At 40.7% G+C, this 24124-nt stretch overlaps 1 protein-coding gene across 1 annotated transcript in view; it reads left to right on the forward strand.

Moving 5' to 3' along the window:
• Positions 1-23505, forward strand: part of LOC130072706 (NCK-interacting protein with SH3 domain-like) — a 28090-nt gene extending 4585 nt beyond the window's left edge. Inside the window, exons 3-13 of the mRNA XM_056237926.1 lie at positions 111-312; positions 908-983; positions 1084-1667; positions 2279-2449; positions 2556-2642; positions 10721-10859; positions 10952-11032; positions 11180-11308; positions 22503-22595; positions 22759-22931; positions 23012-23505. Coding sequence (XP_056093901.1) covers positions 111-312; positions 908-983; positions 1084-1667; positions 2279-2449; positions 2556-2642; positions 10721-10859; positions 10952-11032; positions 11180-11308; positions 22503-22595; positions 22759-22931; positions 23012-23221 — 1945 coding nt within the window. The 3' untranslated portion in view covers positions 23222-23505. The remainder of the gene's footprint in view (positions 1-110; positions 313-907; positions 984-1083; positions 1668-2278; positions 2450-2555; positions 2643-10720; positions 10860-10951; positions 11033-11179; positions 11309-22502; positions 22596-22758; positions 22932-23011) is intronic.
• The last annotated feature ends 619 nt before the right edge of the window (positions 23506-24124 follow it).

Consider the following 24124-nt stretch of genomic DNA (forward strand, 5'->3'; position numbering starts at 1 on the left):
TTTTATATTATATTTTGTTAAACATTTTTATGTTATTTTCCATTTATTGTTATATTTTAATATTTTATGATATATTTGTCTTTTATATAATGTTCTGTTGTATTCCGCAGGAAGTTGATCCACCACAGGAAGGAGACGCTGTCCCGCAGAAGCCCGACTCCAAGCGAACACAAGCCGAAACTCCCAGCATCCTCCAGTGAGGTCTCCCTGAGCCGCACACCACAGCCACCCAACGGCCTGAGCCGAGCCCAGAGCTGCCGGGCCAGCGAGCCGATGTCAGAGCGCACCACTGATGTCCCTGCACTGTATCAGGTACAGCCGAGCGGAACCCTTCTCCTGAACCAACACTGAGTGCCTTAACCTGCAGTTCCTCCACTGGCCACTAGAGGCCGGCTGCAGAAGAGACTCAGTCCCATAGACCCGCATGTTAAAATGCCCAACTTTACAGCAGAAAAACACATGTTTACAGTCTGGAGCTAAAAGTGGTTTTGCTCTATATCGCTAATTTTGCTCTTCATGACGACTGTGAGGGGGGATGTTTTTATAACTCATCCGTTTAAATGATATTAAGCCTTAAAGTTCTGCATAATTAAGGGCGTGGCCACTTGAGTGACAGGTGGATAGCCGCTGATGTCACTGCTAGCCGTTTGTCTGCTAGCGTTAGCGTCACGTCACCTCAGCTAATCCGCCTCGCCGCACATGTTCGTTTATCCGGGAGTGACGCGCGGCCAAGATGGCGACGGCCGGCTCCGCCCACTTTGGGCCTTAAAAATGCTCTTAAGAAACCGACGGGTGACGTCACGCACACTACGAACATATTTTATACAGTCTATGGGTACAGCAGACGCCCCTGCGCTGTGAGTGTGTGTGTGTGTAAGTGTGTGCTGATACTGTGTTTCTGTCGCAGGTTCCTCCTCAGCCTCGTAGAGCGGTGCCCGTTACTCCACCTCCTCCGGAGAAACACCGGGAGTTACGACACATCGGTGGGTGTCAGAGAACAACTCGTATTTTACGTTATGCTGCACACACCTGACTGACTGAACCTCTCTCTCTCTCTCTCTCTCTCTCTCTCTCTATCTACAGACCCGGAAGTGCCAACGAGCGTTTCCTCAACAAGCCCCGCCCCCAGCTCTGTACCTCCTGCTGGACCCTCTCTATCTATCAGCTCCGCCTCCTTAGACTCTGGCTCCTCCCACTCGGGCGTGTCCTCAGATGTCAGTCTTCCCAGCATCAGCAGCACTCCGCCCCCTGTGCCAAAACGAGGCAAGGCTCCGCCCCCTCCTCTGCCTGACCGATCCCCACAGGAAGAGTCTTCGAAAATCAGCCCAGCACCTCAACTGATCAGCACACAGGCTCCGCCCCCTTCCGAAAAGAGGCCGGCGCCTCAGCCAATCAGTCCACAGCCTGCTGCCGAACGCCAATCAGACGTGGAGTGGCCACAGGCCCCGCCCTCTGTGTCTCTCAGCCCCCTCGGTAGCCCCACCCGGTCCTCAGCCGTTCCCACGACGATCGGAGCGGAGCTGATTGAACTGGTGCGCAAAAACACCAACCTTAGTTACGAGCTGTCGCGGGTTGCCGTGGGCGTGGTCGTGGGACACCTGCAGAGCGCCCTGCCGACAGCGGCTTCTCACCTGGAGCAGGTGCTGCTGTCATTGGTGGAGAGTAAGGTTAGTAGCTCAATAGCTCAGCCCTGGACTCATCTATAACGATACCGATAATTCTAACGATAACTATAACGATAACTATACCAATAACTATACCAATAATTCAAACGATAACTATAACGATAACTATACCAATAATTATACCAATAATTCAAACGATAACTATAACGATAACTATACCAATAATTATACCAATAATTCAAACGATAACTATAACTCTATAACGATAGCTCTAAAGATAACTACACCTTGAACTGTAACAATAACTATAACGATAACTATACCTATAACTCTGATAACTATAACACACCCATAACTATGACAATAACTGTTTGCGATACTATATTACCATGTATATTATTAACATTATAGTTAATGTTATCGTAATAGTTATTGTCATAGTTACTGCTATAGGTATAAATATCGTTATAGGTATCGTTACATCGTTATAGGTATAGTTATTGTTATACGTATAGTTATCGTTATAAGTATGGTTATCGTACAGCTATTGTAATAGTTATCGTTATAGGAAAGTAAGTAAGCAGGAGCTGCTGTCATTGGTGGAGAGTAAGGCCGGTAGCTCCTCCCCCACACCTGTGCTGGTGTCTCCTCAGGATCAGCGGTCGGCGCTCCCGCTAGGACAGGTGTGTCACGACGAGCAGCGGCTGCAGGTGATCTTCGGGGATCTGGCGCGTCACCGTGACGACTCTCAGCAGCGCAGCTGGGCGCTGTACGAAGATCACGCGCTCATCGCGTGTTACCTGGAGGAGTTACTGCAGATACTGGTGACACGCATTAATCTTTAATATCATAAACCTCGACGCTTCAGAGCACAAGCGGTTTGCAGAATGGATATTTTATATTCATATCATAATTCTGCGTTTCTTTCAGACTGACGCAGATCCTGAGGTGTGTAAGAAGATGTGTCGTGTGAACGAGTTCGAGGCGGTTCTGTCGCTGGTGTCGTACTATCAGATGGTGAGTCCCCTGCTGATGCATCATGGGAGATAATTAAGGCCCATTCACACGATACCTATAACTGTAACGATATCTATAATGATAACTATACCTATAACGCTGATAAATATAATGTTATAGATATCGTTATAGATATAGTTATTGTAATAGGTATAATTATCGTTATAAGTGTAGTTGTTGTTATAGTTATCGTTACAGTTATAGGGATAGTTATAGTTACAGTTATCGTTACAATTATCGTTATAGGGATAGTTATCGTTATAGTTACAGTTATTGTTGTACTTATCGTTATAGGGATAGTTATCGTTACAATTATCGTTATAGTTGTTGTTATAGTTCTCGTTACAGTTATAGTTATTGTAATAGATATAGTTACTGTTACAGTTATCATTACAGTTTTTGTTATAGGTATAGTTATTGTTACATTTATTGTTACAGTAATTGTTATAGGTATAGTTATTGTTTTAGTTATCGTTACAGATAGCATTATCATTAATGTTATCGTTATAGGTGTAGTTATTGTTACAGTTATTGTTACATTGTTATAGGTATAGTTATCATTATAGTTATCGTTACAGTTATTGTTACCGTTATAGGTATAGTTATCATTATAGTTATCGTTACAGTTATTGTTACTGTTATCGTTATAGGTATAGTTATCATTACAGTTATTGTTATAGGTATAGTTAGTGTTATAGTTATCGCTACAGTTGTAGTTCCGGTTATTGTTATAGTTAGTGTTGTAGTTGTCGTTCCGGATCTGGGGTCTCATTTATAAAGTGTGCGTACGCACAAAACGGGGCTGGAAACGTACGTACGCCAGTTTCCACGCAAAGGTTGTGATCTATAAAAAACAAACTTGACGGGAGAATGTGCGCACCTTTAAGCAAACTTTGAGCCGTGCGTACGCACATTCTGGAGACAAAGGGAATTGGCGACACAGATGGTGAGTTGGAGTTAAATGTCTTTTTGGTCACTTTTAGACAGAAAATCTAAAGAAAATGATACATATACAGAAAGATAATACACATATAATTTCACTCACCAAGCCTATCACTTGAAGCAAATATCCATCCCTTCTTAAATGTCCGCGCCAGCGAGCGCGTTGGGCCGTTTAGTGAAACTGACGCATATATAGCCTATCTAACGGCAGATGAAGTAAAACCGTAAATCTTTATTATGAGTCATAATCATAAATAGAGTGCATGTTCACAATGACACTTTAAATAAATAAAATAATGATTTAAACTATCTTTTACTTTTGATATAAACATTTAGATTAAATATGCCATTCCCATTAATGGAGTTAAACACTTAAACTACATGAAATCATTACTGAGAAGTTACAACATTTTTTATATTCAATAAATAGAAATATTTGTTGTGGATGCAATGCTTTTGAACACTTTTCCTCTGGCATTCTGTGTTTTAATGTTTTACATACATAATTGCTTATCATGATAATAGCAGATTGTCTGAGAAAATAGTTTCGTGCAAATAATGCAAAAGATCTATCTGTTTCCATTAAAAATATAATAAATTAAAAATACTATTTGGCCAGTGAGATTGAGAAAGTTTCTCAGAAATGTATTTTACACTATTTGATTTATTTATTCAAAAACAAGGCAAGGATAGGCTTATGATTTTTATTAATGTAGCCTAATGTGACAGCACTTTTTCATATTTTCCTAATATCTTGTATCGTTAAACATGGTATCACGTGGATGAATAATCATATGCAAATGATATGCAGATGTGGATATGCATAGTAAAACTAGGCGTTGTGAGCTCCATATATGGTTATTTCGGGGAGGAGACGCATGTGCGCACATTCTTCCGCTGACTAGGATTTATAAAGTGAATTTTGCGCAGGTTCTGGCGTACGAACGGTTTTATAAGTCTGAATATTTTTTAGCGTACGCCATTTTTGGCTTTCGGGCGCACGTACACTTTTAGTAAGGATCCTACGCACAGTTTTATAAATGAGACCCCTGGTTATTGTTATAGTTAGTGTTGTAGTTATCGCTACAGTTGTAGTTAAGGTTATTGTTATAGTTAGTGTTGTAGTTATCGCTACAGTTGTAGTTAAGGTTATTGTTATAGTTAGTGTTGTAGTTATCGCTACAGTTGTAGTTAAGGTTATTGTTACAGTTAGTGTTGTAGTTGTCGCTACAGTTGTAGTTAAGGTTATTGTTATAGTTAGTGTTGTAGTTATCGCTACAGTTGTAGTTAAGGTTATTGTTATAGTTAGTGTTGTAGTTATCGCTACAGTTGTAGTTAAGGTTATTGTTATAGTTAGTGTTGTAGTTATCGCTACAGTTGTAGTTAAGGTTATTGTTACAGTTAGTGTTGTAGTTGTCGCTACAGTTGTAGTTAAGGTTATTGTTACAGTTAGTGTTGTAGTTATCGCTACAGTTGTAGTTAAGGTTATTGTTACAGTTAGTGTTGTAGTTATCGCTACAGTTGTAGTTAAGGTTATTGTTATAGTTAGTGTTGTAGTTGTCGCTACAGTTGTAGTTAAGGTTATTGTTATAGTTAGTGTTGTAGTTATCGCTACAGTTGTAGTTAAGGTTATTGTTATAGTTATCGCTACAGTTGTAGTTAAGGTTATTGTTATAGTTAGTGTTGTAGTTATCGCTACAGTTGTAGTTAAGGTTATTGTTATAGTTAGTGTTGTAGTTATCGCTACAGTTGTAGTTAAGGTTATTGTTATAGTTAGTGTTGTAGTTGTCGCTACAGTTGTAGTTAAGGTTATTGTTGTAGTTATCGCTACAGTTGTAGTTATAGTTAGTGTTGTAGTTATCGCTACAGTTGTAGTTAAGGTTAGTGTTGTAGTTATCGCTACAGTTGTAGTTAAGGTTATTGTTATAGTTAGTGTTGTAGTTATCGCTACAGTTGTAGTTATAGTTAGTGCTGTAGTTATCGCTATAGTTGTAGTTAAGGTTATTGTTACAGTTAGTGTTGTAGTTGTCGCTACAGTTGTAGTTAAGGTTAGTGTTGTAGTTATCGCTACAGTTGTAGTTAAGGTTATTGTTATAGTTAGTGTTGTAGTTATCGCTACAGTTGTAGTTATAGTTAGTGTTGTAGTTATCGCTACAGTTGTAGTTATAGTTAGTGTTGTAGTTATCGCTACAGTTGTAGTTAAGGTTATTGTTATAGTTAGTGTTGTAGTTGTCGCTACAGTTGTAGTTAAGGTTATTGTTATAGTTAGTGTTGTAGTTATCGCTACAGTTGTAGTTAAGGTTATTGTTATAGTTAGTGTTGTAGTTATCGCTACAGTTGTAGTTAAGGTTATTGTTACAGTTAGTGTTGTAGTTATCGCTACAGTTGTAGTTAAGGTTATTGTTATATTTAGTGTTGTAGTTATCGCTACAGTTGTAGTTAAGGTTATTGTTGTAGTTATCGCTACAGTTGTAGTTATAGTTAGTGCTGTAGTTATCGCTACAGTTGTAGTTAAGGTTATTGTTACAGTTAGTGCTGTAGTTATCGCTACAGTTGTAGTTAAGGTTATTGTTACAGTTAGTGTTGTAGTTATCGCTACAGTTGTAGTTAAGGTTATTGTTATAGTTAGTGTTGTAGTTATCGCTACAGTTGTAGTTAAGGTTATTGTTACAGTTAGTGTTGTAGTTATCGCTACAGTTGTAGTTAAGGTTATTGTTACAGTTAGTGTTGTAGTTATCGCTACAGTTGTAGTTAAGGTTATTGTTACAGTTAGTGTTGTAGTTATCGCTACAGTTGTAGTTAAGGTTATTGTTACAGTTAGTGTTGTAGTTATAGCTACAGTTGTAGTTAAGGTTATTGTTATAGTTAGTGTTGTAGTTATCGCTACAGTTGTAGTTAAGGTTATTGTTACAGTTAGTGTTGTAGTTATCGCTACAGTTGTAGTTAAGGTTATTGTTACAGTTAGTGTTGTAGTTGTCGCTACAGTTGTAGTTAAGGTTATTGTTACAGTTAGTGTTGTAGTTATCGCTACAGTTGTAGTTAAGGTTATTGTTACAGTTAGTGTTGTAGTTGTCGCTACAGTTGTAGTTAAGGTTATTGTTATAGTTAGTGTTGTAGTTGTCGCTACAGTTGTAGTTAAGGTTATTGTTATAGTTAGTGTTGTAGTTATCGCTACAGTTGTAGTTAAGGTTATTGTTACAGTTAGTGTTGTAGTTATCGCTACAGTTGTAGTTAAGGTTATTGTTACAGTTAGTGTTGTAGTTATCGCTACAGTTGTAGTTAAGGTTATTGTTGTAGTTATCGCTACAGTTGTAGTTAAGGTTATTGTTATAGTTAGTGTTGTAGTTGTCGCTACAGTTGTAGTTAAGGTTATTGTTATAGTTAGTGTTGTAGTTATCGCTACAGTTGTAGTTAAGGTTATTGTTACAGTTAGTGTTGTAGTTATCGCTACAGTTGTAGTTAAGGTTATTGTTATAGTTAGTGTTGTAGTTATCGCTACAGTTGTAGTTAAGGTTATTGTTACAGTTAGTGTTGTAGTTGTCGCTACAGTTGTAGTTAAGGTTATTGTTACAGTTAGTGTTGTAGTTATCGCTACAGTTGTAGTTAAGGTTATTGTTACAGTTAGTGCTGTAGTTATCGCTACAGTTGTAGTTAAGGTTATTGTTACAGTTAGTGTTGTAGTTATCGCTACAGTTGTAGTTAAGGTTATTGTTATAGTTAGTGTTGTAGTTGTCGCTACAGTTGTAGTTAAGGTTATTGTTATAGTTAGTGCTGTAGTTATCGCTACAGTTGTAGTTAAGGTTATTGTTATAGTTAGTGTTGTAGTTATCGCTACAGTTGTAGTTAAGGTTATTGTTACAGTTAGTGTTGTAGTTATCGCTACAGTTGTAGTTAAGGTTATTGTTATAGTTAGTGTTGTAGTTATCGCTACAGTTGTAGTTAAGGTTATTGTTACAGTTAGTGTTGTAGTTGTCGCTACAGTTGTAGTTAAGGTTATTGTTATAGTTAGTGTTGTAGTTATCGCTACAGTTGTAGTTAAGGTTATTGTTACAGTTAGTGTTGTAGTTATCGCTACAGTTGTAGTTAAGGTTATTGTTACAGTTAGTGTTGTAGTTATCGCTACAGTTGTAGTTAAGGTTAGTGTTGTAGTTATCGCTACAGTTGTAGTTAAGGTTATTGTTACAGTTAGTGTTGTAGTTGTCGCTACAGTTGTAGTTAAGGTTATTGTTACAGTTAGTGTTGTAGTTGTCGCTACAGTTGTAGTTAAGGTTATTGTTACAGTTAGTGTTGTAGTTATCGCTACAGTTGTAGTTAAGGTTAGTGTTGTAGTTATCGCTACAGTTGTAGTTAAGGTTAGTGTTGTAGTTATCGCTACAGTTGTAGTTAAGGTTATTGTTACAGTTAGTGTTGTAGTTATCGCTACAGTTGTAGTTAAGGTTAGTGTTGTAGTTATCGCTACAGTTGTAGTTAAGGTTATTGTTACAGTTAGTGTTGTAGTTGTCGCTACAGTTGTAGTTAAGGTTATTGTTACAGTTAGTGTTGTAGTTGTCGCTACAGTTGTAGTTAAGGTTATTGTTACAGTTAGTGTTGTAGTTGTCGCTACAGTTGTAGTTAAGGTTATTGTTATAGTTAGTGTTGTAGTTATCGCTACAGTTGTAGTTAAGGTTATTGTTACAGTTAGTGTTGTAGTTATCGCTACAGTTGTAGTTAAGGTTAGTGTTGTAGTTATCGCTACAGTTGTAGTTAAGGTTAGTGTTGTAGTTGTCGCTACAGTTGTAGTTAAGGTTATTGTTATAGTTAGTGTTGTAGTTATCGCTACAGTTGTAGTTAAGGTTATTGTTATAGTTAGTGTTGTAGTTATCGCTACAGTTGTAGTTAAGGTTATAGTTACAGTTAGTGTTGTAGTTATCGCTACAGTTGTAGTTAAGGTTATTGTTATATTTAGTGTTGTAGTTATCGCTACAGTTGTAGTTAAGGTTATTGTTGTAGTTATCGCTACAGTTGTAGTTATAGTTAGTGCTGTAGTTATCGCTACAGTTGTAGTTAAGGTTATTGTTACAGTTAGTGCTGTAGTTATCGCTACAGTTGTAGTTAAGGTTATTGTTACAGTTAGTGTTGTAGTTATCGCTACAGTTGTAGTTATAGTTAGTGCTGTAGTTATCGCTACAGTTGTAGTTAAGGTTATTGTTACAGTTAGTGTTGTAGTTATCGCTACAGTTGTAGTTATAGTTAGTGCTGTAGTTATCGCTACAGTTGTAGTTAAGGTTATTGTTACAGTTAGTGTTGTAGTTATCGCTACAGTTGTAGTTAAGGTTATTGTTATAGTTAGTGTTGTAGTTATCGCTACAGTTGTAGTTAAGGTTATTGTTATAGTTAGTGTTGTAGTTATCGCTACAGTTGTAGTTAAGGTTATTGTTATAGTTAGTGTTGTAGTTATCGCTACAGTTGTAGTTAAGGTTATTGTTACAGTTAGTGTTGTAGTTGTCGCTACAGTTGTAGTTAAGGTTATTGTTACAGTTAGTGTTGTAGTTGTCGCTACAGTTGTAGTTAAGGTTATTGTTATAGTTAGTGTTGTAGTTATCGCTACAGTTGTAGTTAAGGTTATTGTTACAGTTAGTGTTGTAGTTATCGCTACAGTTGTAGTTAAGGTTAGTGTTGTAGTTATCGCTACAGTTGTAGTTAAGGTTAGTGTTGTAGTTGTCGCTACAGTTGTAGTTAAGGTTATTGTTATAGTTAGTGTTGTAGTTATCGCTACAGTTGTAGTTAAGGTTATTGTTATAGTTAGTGTTGTAGTTATCGCTACAGTTGTAGTTAAGGTTATTGTTACAGTTAGTGCTGTAGTTATCGCTACAGTTGTAGTTAAGGTTATTGTTATATTTAGTGTTGTAGTTATCGCTACAGTTGTAGTTAAGGTTATTGTTGTAGTTATCGCTACAGTTGTAGTTATAGTTAGTGCTGTAGTTATCGCTACAGTTGTAGTTAAGGTTATTGTTACAGTTAGTGCTGTAGTTATCGCTACAGTTGTAGTTAAGGTTATTGTTGTAGTTATCGCTACAGTTGTAGTTATAGTTAGTGTTGTAGTTATCGCTACAGTTGTAGTTAAGGTTATTGTTACAGTTAGTGTTGTAGTTATCGCTACAGTTGTAGTTAAGGTTATTGTTACAGTTAGTGTTGTAGTTATCGCTACAGTTGTAGTTAAGGTTATTGTTATAGTTAGTGTTGTAGTTATCGCTACAGTTGTAGTTAAGGTTATTGTTACAGTTAGTGTTGTAGTTATCGCTACAGTTGTAGTTAAGGTTATTGTTACAGTTAGTGTTGTAGTTATCGCTACAGTTGTAGTTAAGGTTATTGTTACAGTTAGTGTTGTAGTTATCGCTACAGTTGTAGTTAAGGTTATTGTTACAGTTAGTGTTGTAGTTATAGCTACAGTTGTAGTTAAGGTTATTGTTATAGTTAGTGTTGTAGTTATCGCTACAGTTGTAGTTAAGGTTATTGTTGTAGTTATCGCTACAGTTGTAGTTATAGTTAGTGCTGTAGTTATCGCTACAGTTGTAGTTAAGGTTATTGTTACAGTTAGTGCTGTAGTTATCGCTACAGTTGTAGTTAAGGTTATTGTTACAGTTAGTGTTGTAGTTATCGCTACAGTTGTAGTTATAGTTAGTGCTGTAGTTATCGCTACAGTTGTAGTTAAGGTTATTGTTACAGTTAGTGTTGTAGTTATCGCTACAGTTGTAGTTATAGTTAGTGCTGTAGTTATCGCTACAGTTGTAGTTAAGGTTATTGTTACAGTTAGTGTTGTAGTTATCGCTACAGTTGTAGTTAAGGTTATTGTTACAGTTAGTGTTGTAGTTATCGCTACAGTTGTAGTTAAGGTTATTGTTATAGTTAGTGTTGTAGTTATCGCTACAGTTGTAGTTAAGGTTATTGTTATAGTTAGTGTTGTAGTTATCGCTACAGTTGTAGTTAAGGTTATTGTTATAGTTAGTGTTGTAGTTATCGCTACAGTTGTAGTTAAGGTTATTGTTATAGTTAGTGTTGTAGTTATCGCTACAGTTGTAGTTATAGTTACTGTTGTAGTTGTCGTGGTTCTCGTGTCGAGAGCTGCGTGAGGGTCACTGACGCGTGTGGTCGTTCAGGAGAACCGCGTGTCGCTGCGCCTGCTGCTGCTGAAGGTGTTTGGAGCCATGTGTGGTTTAGACCCCGCGCTGATCTCCACACTCCTCAACTCTGTGCTGACCATGGAGCTGGCGAGAGACCTGCAGACACACACACACGGTCAGTCCACACACACACACACACACACGCAGCTACAGTTACAGTAATGACGTGTCTCTGCTCGTCAGCTGATGTGTGTGTTGTGTGTGCAGAGCATGAGAAGATGTGCTACGGTGCACTGCTGATGGCCATGGTGTTCTCCACGGGCGAGCAGATCCCGCTGCACCACTACGGTAAGAGACGCTGGCGCTGTGTGTGTGTGTGTGTGTGTGTGTGTGTGTGTGTGTGTGTGTGTGTGTGTGTGTGTGTGTGTGTGTGTGTGTGTGTGTGTGTGTGTGTGTGTGTGAGTGTGTGTGACGGAGTCTGTCTCTCTGTCTCAGAGCATCTGAACGCCGCGTTCCTGCAGTTCCTGCTGGATGTGATCGAGGATGGTTTGCCTTCCGACGCCACAGAGCAGCTGCCAGATCTCTTCATCAACCTGCTCCTGGCCTTCAACCTCCACCTGAGCGGTACACAACACTACACTACACACACACATCTCTTCATCAACCTGCTCCTGGCCTTCAACCTCCACCTGAGCGGTACACAACACTACACAACACTACACAACTCTTCATCAACCTGCTCCTGGCCTTCAACCTCCACCTGAGCGGTACACAACACTACACTACACACACACATCTCTTCATCAACCTGCTCCTGGCCTTCAACCTCCACCTGAGCGGTACACAATACTACACAACACACACACATCTCTTCATCAACCTGCTCCTGGCCTTCAACCTCCACCTGAGCGGTACACAATACTACACAACACACACACATCTCTTCATCAACCTGCTCCTGGCCTTCAACCTCCACCTGAGCGGTACACAACACTACACAACACACTACACAACACACACACATCTCTTCATCAACCTGCTCCCGGCCTTCAACCTCCACCTGAGCGGTACACAACACTTCACTACACAACACTACACAACACACACACATCTCTTCATCAACCTGCTCCTGGCCTTCAACCTCCACCTGAGCGGTACACAACACTACACAACACACACACATCTCTTCATCAACCTGCTCCCGGCCTTCAACCTCCACCTGAGCGGTACACAACACTACACAACACACACACATCTCTTCATCAACCTGCTCCCGGCCTTCAACCTCCACCTGAGCGGTACACAACACTACACAACACACACACATCTCTTCATCAACCTGCTCCTGGCCTTCAACCTCCACCTGAGCGGTACACAACACTACACAACACACTACACAACACACACACATCTCTTCATCAACCTGCTCCCGGCCTTCAACCTCCACCTGAGCGGTACACAACACTACACTACACAACACACACACATCTCTTCATCAACCTGCTCCTGGCCTTCAACCTCCACCTGAGCGGTACACAACACTACACTACACAACACACACACATCTCTTCATCAACCTGCTCCTGGCCTTCAACCTCCACCTGAGCGGTACACAACACTACACAACACTACACTACACAACACTACACAACACTACACAACACTACACTACACAACACTACACTACACAACACTACACTACACACACACATCTCTTCATCAACCTGCTCCCGGCCTTCAACCTCCACCTGAGCGGTACACAACACTACACAACACACACACATCTCTTCATCAACCTGCTCCCGGCCTTCAACCTCCACCTGAGCGGTACACAACACTACACAACACACACACATCTCTTCATCAACCTGCTCCCGGCCTTCAACCTCCACCTGAGCGGTACACAACACTACACTACACAACACACACACATCTCTTCATCAACCTGCTCCTGGCCTTCAACCTCCACCTGAGCGGTACACAACACTACACAACACACACACATCTCTTCATCAACCTGCTCCTGGCCTTCAACCTCCACCTGAGCGGTACACAACACTACACTACACTACACTACACTACACTACACAACACTACACAACACACACTACACTACACTACACTACACTACACAACACTACACTACACAACACTACACTACACTACACTACACTACACAACACACACTACACTACACTACACAACACACTACACAACACACACACATCTCTTCATCAACCTGCTCCTGGCCTTCAACCTCCACCTGAGCGGTACACAACACTACACAACACACTACACAACACACACACATCTCTTCATCAACCTGCTCCCGGCCTTCAACCTCCACCTGAGCGGTACACAACACTACACTACACAACACACACACATCTCTTCATCAACCTGCTCCTGGCCTTCAACCTCCACCTGAGCGGTACACAACACTACACTACACAACACACACACATCTCTTCATCAACCTGCTCCTGGCCTTCAACCTCCACCTGAGCGGTACACAACACTACACAACACTACACAACACTACACAACACTACACAACACTACACAACACTACACTACACAACACTACACAACACTACACAACACTACACTACACAACACAACACTACACTACACACACACATCTCTTCATCAACCTGCTCCCGGCCTTCAACCTCCACCTGAGCGGTACACAACACTACACAACACACACACATCTCTTCATCAACCTGCTCCTGGCCTTCAACCTCCACCTGAGCGGTACACAACACTACACAACACACACACATCTCTTCATCAACCTGCTCCCGGCCTTCAACCTCCACCTGAGCGGTACACAACACTACACAACACTACACAACACTACACAACACTACACAACACTACACAACACTACACTACACAACACTACACAACACTACACAACACTACACTACACAACACTACACAACACAACACTACACAACACACACACATCTCTTCATCAACCTGCTCCCGGCCTTCAACCTCCACCTGAGCGGTACACAACACTACACAACACACACACATCTCTTCATCAACCTGCTCCCGGCCTTCAACCTCCACCTGAGCGGTACACAACACTACACTACACAACACACACACATCTCTTCATCAACCTGCTCCTGGCCTTCAACCTCCACCTGAGCGGTACACAACACTACACAACACACACACATCTCTTCATCAACCTGCTCCTGGCCTTCAACCTCCACCTGAGCGGTACACAACACTACACAACACACACACATCTCTTCATCAACCTGCTCCTGGCCTTCAACCTCCACCTGAGCGGTACACAATACTACACAACACACACACATCTCTTCATCAACCTGCTCCTGGCCTTCAACCTCCACCTGAGCGGTACACAACACTACACAACACACACACATCTCTTCATCAACCTGCTCCCGGCCTTCAACCTCCACCTGAGCGGTACACAACACTACACTACACAACACACACACATCTCTTCATCAACCTGCTCCTGGCCTTCAACCTCCACCTGAGCGGTACACAACACTACACAACACACACACATCTCTTCATCAACCTGCTCCTGGCCTTCAACCTCCACCTGAGCGGTACACAACACTACACAACACACACACATCTCTTCATCAACCTGCTCCTGGCCTTCAACCTCCACCTGAGCGGTACACAACACTACACAACACACTACACAACACACACACATCTCTTCATCAACCTGCTCCCGGCCTTCAACCTCCACCTGAGCGGTACACAACACTACACAACACTACACAACACACATCTCTTCATCAACCTGCTCCTGGCCTTCAACCTCCACCTGAGCGGTACACAACACTACACAACACACTACACAACACACACACATCTCTTCATCAACCTGCTCCCGGCCTTCAACCTCCACCTGAGCGGTACACAACACTACACAACACACACACATCTCTTCTTCAACCTCCACCTGAGCCAGTGGCGCAGATAGGATTTTTTAACTGGGGGGGACCAAGCTGTCACCAAATGATTTAAACTCAATTCGTTATTTTGCGTAATTTTGGCTTTAACTAGTGCTCAAGTAGTTTCTTTATGTAATTTGGGCTAATGATTTGCACTAAAAAGCCATTGGGGGATTCTTGTTTGAAATCATGGATAAACAACAATGAACAAAGGTAAACAAAGGCCTGATAGTATGCCAATCACCCACCAAATCTTCATGTATTCAGCAAAGTATGTTTTATTTAAACATTTGCTTATCTCAGCATACAAAGTCTATCATTATGAACAAAAAAGCAAAGAACCTATGTGCAAAAAATAAAAATAAAATAACAACAACATATTTTCTACTGTGGCTGCCCTCCTGCAGATCCTCACTTGACTGACTAGGGCCTGCCTTACTGTCATCAGACATCGCCTGAGGCCAGGAGGACAACAGTTTGAATCTTATCATTTCAGTTAACCCTCTATACCTCTATAGAATGTGAATATCAATGTGAAATACAACATATTCCTGAGAATTAATGGCTAAAACTAATATTTCAAAAATATCTAAGAATAACTAAAAAAAAAAAAATGTAAGTGTTAATTACAATTTTATTGCAATTTATAGATTAGAAATATCTTTCAAATGATGTATGACATATTAAGAAATGTTTTTCATAGCCCACAATTTAAGAATCTATATCCTCCGTTGCTCCGTACAATAAAAAAAACATGATTTCCTGCTATAAGAGGATGTCAAAAGTTTATGTAGGCCTTTATTTGTTGTTTGCATAAACCTTGCACCACACAAATTTACTTATAGTGGTTTACACGACAGTGAACATACCTCATCAATTTATACAGTACCATGGGTTAAATGATAAGATAAAACATTATTTCCTGACGACGATAAATTGTTTGATTTATCCAACCATTCTTTTTGTGTTCATTCATTATTTGTCTCTGTCCACTCACCTAAATGCATAGTTATGGTCTCCACATTTTGCTAAGTGCGAAAGCCTTATTGTCAGACTAGCTATTCCCCTTAACAAATCTAATCTGCCACATCTGGGAAAGTCAACAGGCATAGGATACTTACATTGTTTGTTTTTTGAAAAAACGAGGTGATTGTTTTCTGTCTCTTCATTGCCTTTATGTGGCATTTATACAGTCGATTTTGTTCAGTTCAGAAAATCACCGACTCAGCTCAGTCATAGATGGTATATGATCACTATGGTTACCGGTCCGCTCCTACAGGCACGATTAAGGCAGCTACTAGCTCCTCATAGGACCCTGGCGACGTCACTCAGGAGGAGTCGTAGCACACACACAGAGAGAGAGAGTGTGTAAACGTCGGTGGCATGAAGGCATCGTGTGTTTATTGACAACAGAACAGTGTGTAGTGAGAACGTGGACAAAGTAATGGTGACCGGTGTAGATCAGCCTGCGTCTGCCCCGACCCGATTCTGAAGCAGCGGCGGGCCGGGACACTCTACTTTGGCTAATGTACATATAGCGAAAACATTGGTTAATCCTCTGTTTTACCGATTTTTGTCACCTTTTGTAGGGATAGTGAGGGGGGGACGGATCGGGTCACTATAAATCTGGGGGGGTCATGTCCCCCCCGTCCCCAGTGCCATCTGCGCCCTTGACCTGAGCGGTACACAACACAACACTACACAACACACACACATCTCTTCATCAACCTGCTCCTGGCCTTCAACCTCCACCTGAGCGGTACACAACACTACACAACACTACACAACACAACACTACACTACACTACACTACACAACACTACACAACACACACTACACAACACACACTACACAACACTACACAACACACACACATCTCTTCATCAACCTGCTCCTGGCCTTCAACCTCCACCTGAGCGGTACACAACACTACACTACACAACAACACACTACACAACACACACACATCTCTTCATCAACCTGCTCCTGGCCTTCAACCTCCACCTGAGCGGTACACTACACTACACAACACAACACTACACTACACTACACTACACAACACACACTACACTACACAACACTACACAACACACTACACAACACACACACATCTCTTCATCAACCTGCTCCTGGCCTTCAACCTCCACCTGAGCGGTACACTACACTACACTACACTACACTACACAACACTACACTACACTACACAACACTACACAACACACACACATCTCTTCATCAACCTGCTCCTGGCCTTCAACCTCCACCTGAGCGGTACACTACACTACACAACACAACACTACACTACACTACACTACACAACACACACTACACTACACAACACTACACAACACACTACACAACACACACACATCTCTTCATCAACCTGCTCCTGGCCTTCAACCTCATACCTGCCAATATGTACGCATTTTGACCTCAAAGTACGCTGGTACGATTTGTCACTGTAAACTACGCAAAAACCTGGTGACGCCTCTGTGCACGCGCAGTCCTCAAATCAAGCAACAGCAAAAGAAGAAGAGTTCGACCAATCATAGCGCTGGGTTCATTCCCCGCATTGCAAGCGGAGATGATTGACAGATGCGTAAATCCTATAATTAAAAAGAGACTGAAAATTGACACCAATAAAAAATCCCGCTCGATCCACGCTCCACTCGCACGCGCCCGCGGTCTGACTGATTTAAGCGAGGACAGTCGGCCTACAGTCACGGTACTTCTGACTCCTGAAGGTAAACGGGCTGGGGTGGATGTGGAAAGTTGAAATTTTGTATTTGAGTTCATTTTAAAATGGATTGGTTATCAAACGGGACGAGAGTGATCGCATGGATTATTTAAAAAAAAATACTCCGTAATTCATTCATGGTAACTCAGATAAGAGAAAGACATTTAGCCATGCAAATTATTAAAAAGCTCAAGTAATGTTGAACAATAAATCTAAATAAAATTGAAATCGCTATGTCTTAGTGATTCTGAAAGTGCTGTGATGTGTGGATGACTGAATCCGGAGAAACAGGCGTTTATTTTTTCATTATCAGTGTTGAGAAACGTATCGCATGTGTTACGTGTCGTTATGTATTATGTTAACTAAAGTACCGAATTATGTTACATATTTATTTTGAATGAAAACTACCGAGTTAGTTGGCGAATTTATGGATTAAAAATGACCGTTGTATGATATCATGTAGCAGTGCTGCGCGAGCTCTCTCACAAACACAGACTCGCGCACACAGAGAGAGAAGATATTTATACAATAAAAATTGACAGGCAAAGTTCTTGCTTGTGTTTTTTTTTTGTCAAAATGTCAAAGCTTTTTCCATTCGTGTTTTTAAAATTCGTTAAATGACGGACGCTTTACTGTTAACAGCCCTCATGTCGGATTCTCTTATTCGAACACTTATTATTGGTCATGTGACAGGACTCCTGTCTATTCAATGTTAACTGTTTTCTATAAATATGTTTGGATTGGCTAAAGTTTGTTCAGCTAATGCGTGTCCTGTTTGTAGCCTAATGTTCAAATGCAAAAACAGCACGTCACAAATATAAGCCCTTTTCCCTGTGGGATTTAATATCATATTTGTATATTGGAATCAGTGGCGTAACGAGCCAACACCGGGCCCTTATGCAGGATTATCAAGGCGGGCCCCTACTACAACACGTGATGACGCAATGTCCACGAGTAGGCTTTTGCAAGCAATACGCAAGGAACTGTGTACACCTGGCCACTTCATGCTTTTTCTGTGATCGTATAGCTATCCGATCGTGAAAAGACCAGGTGTAAATTCCCTTCGAAACGCATTCGAGACGGATTTGAATCCGGTCGCTCGAACCACTTCAGGAGGAGGTCTGGGCCGCATTCCAGACGACACTGGACAAGTGTAAATGCATCTGGTTGTTGAAACCACATATGTCAATTTTACTCCTCTAAAAATGCTAAAAAAAATAAACGTGTGAGAGCGTGTTATAGGCTATATGTCATAGTCAGATATGACGACGCTTCTGCAACAACACGCATCACCGCAGATGAGCATCTCTTCATCAAGCCAACGCACAAACTATCGCAAATCAAAGTGAAAGTAAGTCGCAGACGCTCGCTTAACACACAATCATCTTCATTAAAAGTAAAGAAACGAAATGATCTTACCGGTACTCAGAGCCGGACTGGGACCAAAATTCGGCCCTGGCATTTGTGGTTTTCACCGGCCCAACTAATTGATGACGTTAAAAAACGTCCCCTGAATCTGAACATTTTTCCCACTGAGACACACCATACAAGGCAGCAATTTAGGCGCGTTTCCATTACAGATTTGCGCAAAACTTTTGCGATTTTTTCTAAATGTCGATAAAAAACTATTGCGAAATGACGGCGTTTCCATTAACTGATGTTATGCGGTACAACGTCCTTTTTTTCTCTCGCGATAAGTCATTTAAACATCATGGCAACGGGTCTATCAGCCACCACCACACTAGACATTATTATTATTATTAATGGAATGAGACGTGGTGTGTTATCCAAGCATTAATGGCAGGGAAAGACGCATACTGCTAAGGAGTTTCTGGGTGTTTCTCTCTCATTTCTGCCCCGAGGTCTTGATTGTGGCATTTCTTTGAGGTTTAGAATCCAGTATTCCTGAAGCCTAATTATTGTTTATTTTATGAATTTAATAAAGAACTCTGTCCAAACGGTCAGTGTACATTTGTGTCCATTCGTTTTTCCTTTTTTAACCCGTATTGCAAAACGAAAAATGAACGGTGATTTTTTTATTTAAAATGCAAAGTTAACCAGCAATTTTTTTTTTAATTTGAACTGTACACAAATGCTGTGCAAAAATAATAATATATCGACTAAATTTCAGATGTTTCTTTGACTTTTTGCCCCTTTATTAAACATTTAAAATATTCACAACTTAATACGAACAAAATGTAGATTTTAATGGTTTTCTAAGGGCAAATTAGAACCTGGAAATTATATTTTTCCCGCAGTGCTGAATGAGAAGAGCCATATTTATGTCTCTGGAACCACAAGGTGATTTAGGTGAGTTATAGGCTAATGATAATAAATCTGTCTGAAAAAATAACGAGGCATTTTAATTGTTTATTAATAAACTATTGTTTTCTAAATCAGTGTCGGCTAAAAACATATCTCCATCTCCGCTGAGGCGCGCCGCGCGAATGCACCTTTAGAGAGAAATACACCTTTCATAAGGATTACATCATCAGAATGTATTAGCTTTCGATTCGAATTTGTTCGTTTTAAAGTGGACACTTCAAGCTTTAGCCTAGGCTATACTTTGTTTCAGTTCTCGCGCTCCAGTTCACGGAGATCATGAAAGCGCGCATGATTGTTTTATTTTATTTTACAAAAGCACAACGTTTTCTTGTTATTGTGAGTTTACACAAATAAAATCATAGTGGCGAATAATGTATTATTATTTTCTGTATGACCAGAAATTATAGAGTAGGCCTATTTTAAGTTGTTTCTACTGTTGATAGGAAAAAGCAAGTGTTCGCGGCCGCGCCTCCGTGCCATGCGCGCTCAGCAAACACTTGGATATGCGTCAAAATCTTGTGTTTATTTGTGATAATCTTAGCCCTGTATTATTATTGTCTAACCATTATGAATGACATTTGACGAATTGCTTTGTTCCTTTTTTTGGATAAAAGCGTCTTCTAAATATGTAGCCTAATAACTGTTATAATAATGATGATATTTATTAGCCTATTATTTGCGTATATCACGGACCCCAAACACACCGTGTCTTCAGGTGACTGTAAATGCGCAAAAACTGTTTCCATTGCAGTTTTGCGAAATATTCCTTTTTCGAATTGCCTGAAAAACCTCCTCATGCGAGCGTAAAAACTTTTTTGCGATAAAGGTGCAGCAACGTGGTCAGCTCGGCCCAAAACAATAGAAAATCACACCGGCCCTTCTGGCATGTGCCAGAATTGCCAGATGGCCAATCCGGGCCTGCCGGTACTGTTGCCGCTCTCTCTAATTGCGGTCTACGATTAGACATTTTAGCTGATGATCAATAAAATGCAGCTTATCTGTTGCTTTCGGTGACGTGAACTCTATTAAATCTGCATATAGCGCGGAAATTGAAGATCGGATTTATATCTGTTTTGCAAAAACACATTTATGTGACCAGCTGGAAATGGAATCGTTTTGATAAATCAGTAGCTATCCGATCTGAGCAAACGCATGAAGTGGCGCGCGCGTGTAACGTTAAACAGCCGACCCGGGGATTCCCCAGTCCCAGCTCAAAACAAATTACACCAAAATCCATGATTGTTCGTTTCACACATGTATTTAATGATCTGTAAAATATGTTGTTGTCATTATTTATTTAAAACAAAATCGTGATAAAGTAAAATGCGATCAAACTAAAAGTAGTAATATGCGATAGGGGGCCCCGGCTGTCAATCAATATCTTCCAGTCAAGCGGGCCCCTGATTGGTCCGGGCCCGTAAGCAACCGCGTTCCCTGCTTACCGATAGTTACGCCACTGATTGGAATAACAAATTAAGTAGCCAATTTAAAATAAATAACATGTAGGCTACACACCGTTTTTTTTTTTGTTTTTTTGTTTTTACTGTTATCTAGGGGTTTCTTAATTAGACTAATTGACCAGCACAGATTATAAGGATTACAATATCAATCATGAATAAAGAAATTGTGTTGAGCAGGATTGAAACTTTGGACTTTCACTGTTGCATTGCAGTGCAAGTTAAATTTTGTATTTGTGTCAAATTAAAAAACCTTTAGAGGTCAAAACTAGAATTATGAAGATAGCCGAGTGTGTGTGTCTTGCATTCTCAAAATAATGACAAAAATATATGACCCCCCCCCCCCCCCCCCCCCCCCCCCAAAAAACACTACACTACACACACTACACTACACAACACGCTACACAACACACACTACACAACACACACTACACAACACTACACACACTACACTACACAACACGCTACACAACACACACTACACAACACACACTACACTACACAACACACTACACAACACACACACATCTCTTCATCAACCTGCTCCTGGCCTTCAACCTCCACCTGAGCGGTACACTACACTACACAACACTACACAACACGCTACACTACACAACACTACACAACACGCTACACTACACAACACGCTACACAACACACTACACAACACGCTACACAACACACACTACACTACACAACACGCTACACAACACACACTACACAACACACACTACACTACACAACACACTACACAACACACACACATCTCTTCATCAACCTGCTCCTGGCCTTCAACCTCCACCTGAGCGGTACACAACACTACACAACACGCTACACTACACAACACTACACAACACGCTACACTACACAACACGCTACACAACACACTACACAACACGCTACACAACACACGCTACACTACACAACACGCTACACTACACAACACTACACAACACGCTACACAACACTACACAACACGCTACACAACACACTACACAACACGCTACACAACACAACACACACTACACTACACAACACAAAAAAACGCAAAACAACACAAACAACTCAAACAACACCTAGAACTGTAACAATATCTATAACGATAACTATACCTAGAACTATGATAACTATATCAATAACTATAGTTATAACCATAGCTGTTTGCGATAACTATAAAGATAACTACTTTACCATCCACACAACTTACAATGTTGTTCTGTTTATTATAGTTCTTGTTATCGTTATCATAGTTATCGTTATTGGTGTAGTTATCGTTATCGGCATAGCTATTGTTACAGTTATCGTTATTGTTATGTATTTGTGTTTGCTGCCCCCTGCAGTGCCGGAGACTAACATGGTGATGCAGGCGCTGATCAAGAGACGCAACGTGAAGATTCTCACAGAGAAACTCTCATTACTGCTCAACAGAGGAGGTGAGAGAGACACACACACACACACTCTCTCTCACACACACACACACACACACTCTCTCACACACACTCACAGTTTTGTTATTGAGAGGAAAGCTCAGCACGTTTACATGTTCATCTAAGTGTATGTGTGTGTGTGTGTGTGTGTGTGTGTGTGTGTGCGCAGAGGACCCAGTCTGTGTGTTCACACACTCTCCTCCAGCGCCTCACGCTGTGCTGAAGTTCCTGCAGGACGTGTTTTCCAGCCGTGACACGTCAGACATCTTCTACCGCTCGGACCTGATGGTGATGATCGACGTCGCAGTGAGGCAGATCTCAGACCTGTCGCCTGGAGACCGAGTAAGTCATGTGACCTGCGCTGCGAGAGCGTCATGTGACCTGCGCTGCGAGACTCATGTGACGCGTGTCTCTCTCCTCAGATGCGGATGGAGTATCTGTCTCTGATGCTCAACATCATGCGCTCCACTGATTACCTGGAGCACCGGCACCGGCTGACGGACCTGCGCGCGGCGCTGCAGAGGATCCTGGGAGAGGAGGATTGTGGGAAGGGTCCGGGAGCCAGCGGACAGATGGACCGACTCATCGTGCAGCAGATCTACCAGGAGTTTCCTCACATCGATCAGTGCTAAACCTGCTCGTCTCACTGCTAACCCTAACGGTGTTCATATCATCCCGCTCTATAGTGACCTTTGACCCTCGGCCAACAACGCTAACCCTCTAACGGGAGCCCTAACTATACTCACCGGTCCGTGGAATATGAGTTTACAGTATTAATACATTGATCTGTGTGTTTCACTGCTAGATGATCTATTTTTCCTCTTTTGGGTTTTTGTTCAGAAGGGAAACGTAACATAATATATTTTCTTAACGGTGAAAGACTAATAAAATGCTGCTATCCTCCTAATGCACCTGAGGTATGTGTGTCTGTCTTTCTTTTACACCTATAGTGTATATTGTACGGAAGACATTTTATCCACAGAAGAAACAAATTATGCTTGTGTATATCTATCTAAATTCTGACAAAAAAGTCTAAATGATGACATACTAAGTCATTTATGAGACGCAAAGTCGAGTTTATGTGCTGATTTAGCAGTATATAGTTATGTATATTATAACTGAATAATGAAAAATAATAATAATGAACATTTATTAAAATGCTGCTGTCCTAATGCACCTGAAGTCTGTGTGTCTGTGTGTTTTTTAACCTATAGTGTATATTGTACGGAAGACATTTTATCCACAAAAGTAATAATGCTTTTGTATCTAAATGATGACATGCTAAGTTATCTATGAGATGAAATGTTTTTGATTTAAAAAGTCAAAAGTGTGACATACTAAGTTATCTATGAGATGAAAGTCGAAATTATGACCTAAAAATACAAAATGATGACAGTATAAGTCATATTTATGAGATGCAAAGTCGCATTTTAAAAGAGCCGCTCTGTGAGGATTAGCAGCGGTCTGAACAAGCATATGAATAATGGCAAGGACAAACTTTTGATAGATCTCTAATTAAAAATACAAAATATATA

The sequence above is a fragment of the Rhinichthys klamathensis genome, unplaced genomic scaffold, assembly GCF_029890125.1.
Source record: "Rhinichthys klamathensis goyatoka isolate OS25496 unplaced genomic scaffold, OSU_Roscu_1.1 h1tg000504l_1, whole genome shotgun sequence".
In the NCBI taxonomy this organism is placed as follows: Eukaryota; Metazoa; Chordata; class Actinopteri; order Cypriniformes; family Leuciscidae; genus Rhinichthys; species Rhinichthys klamathensis.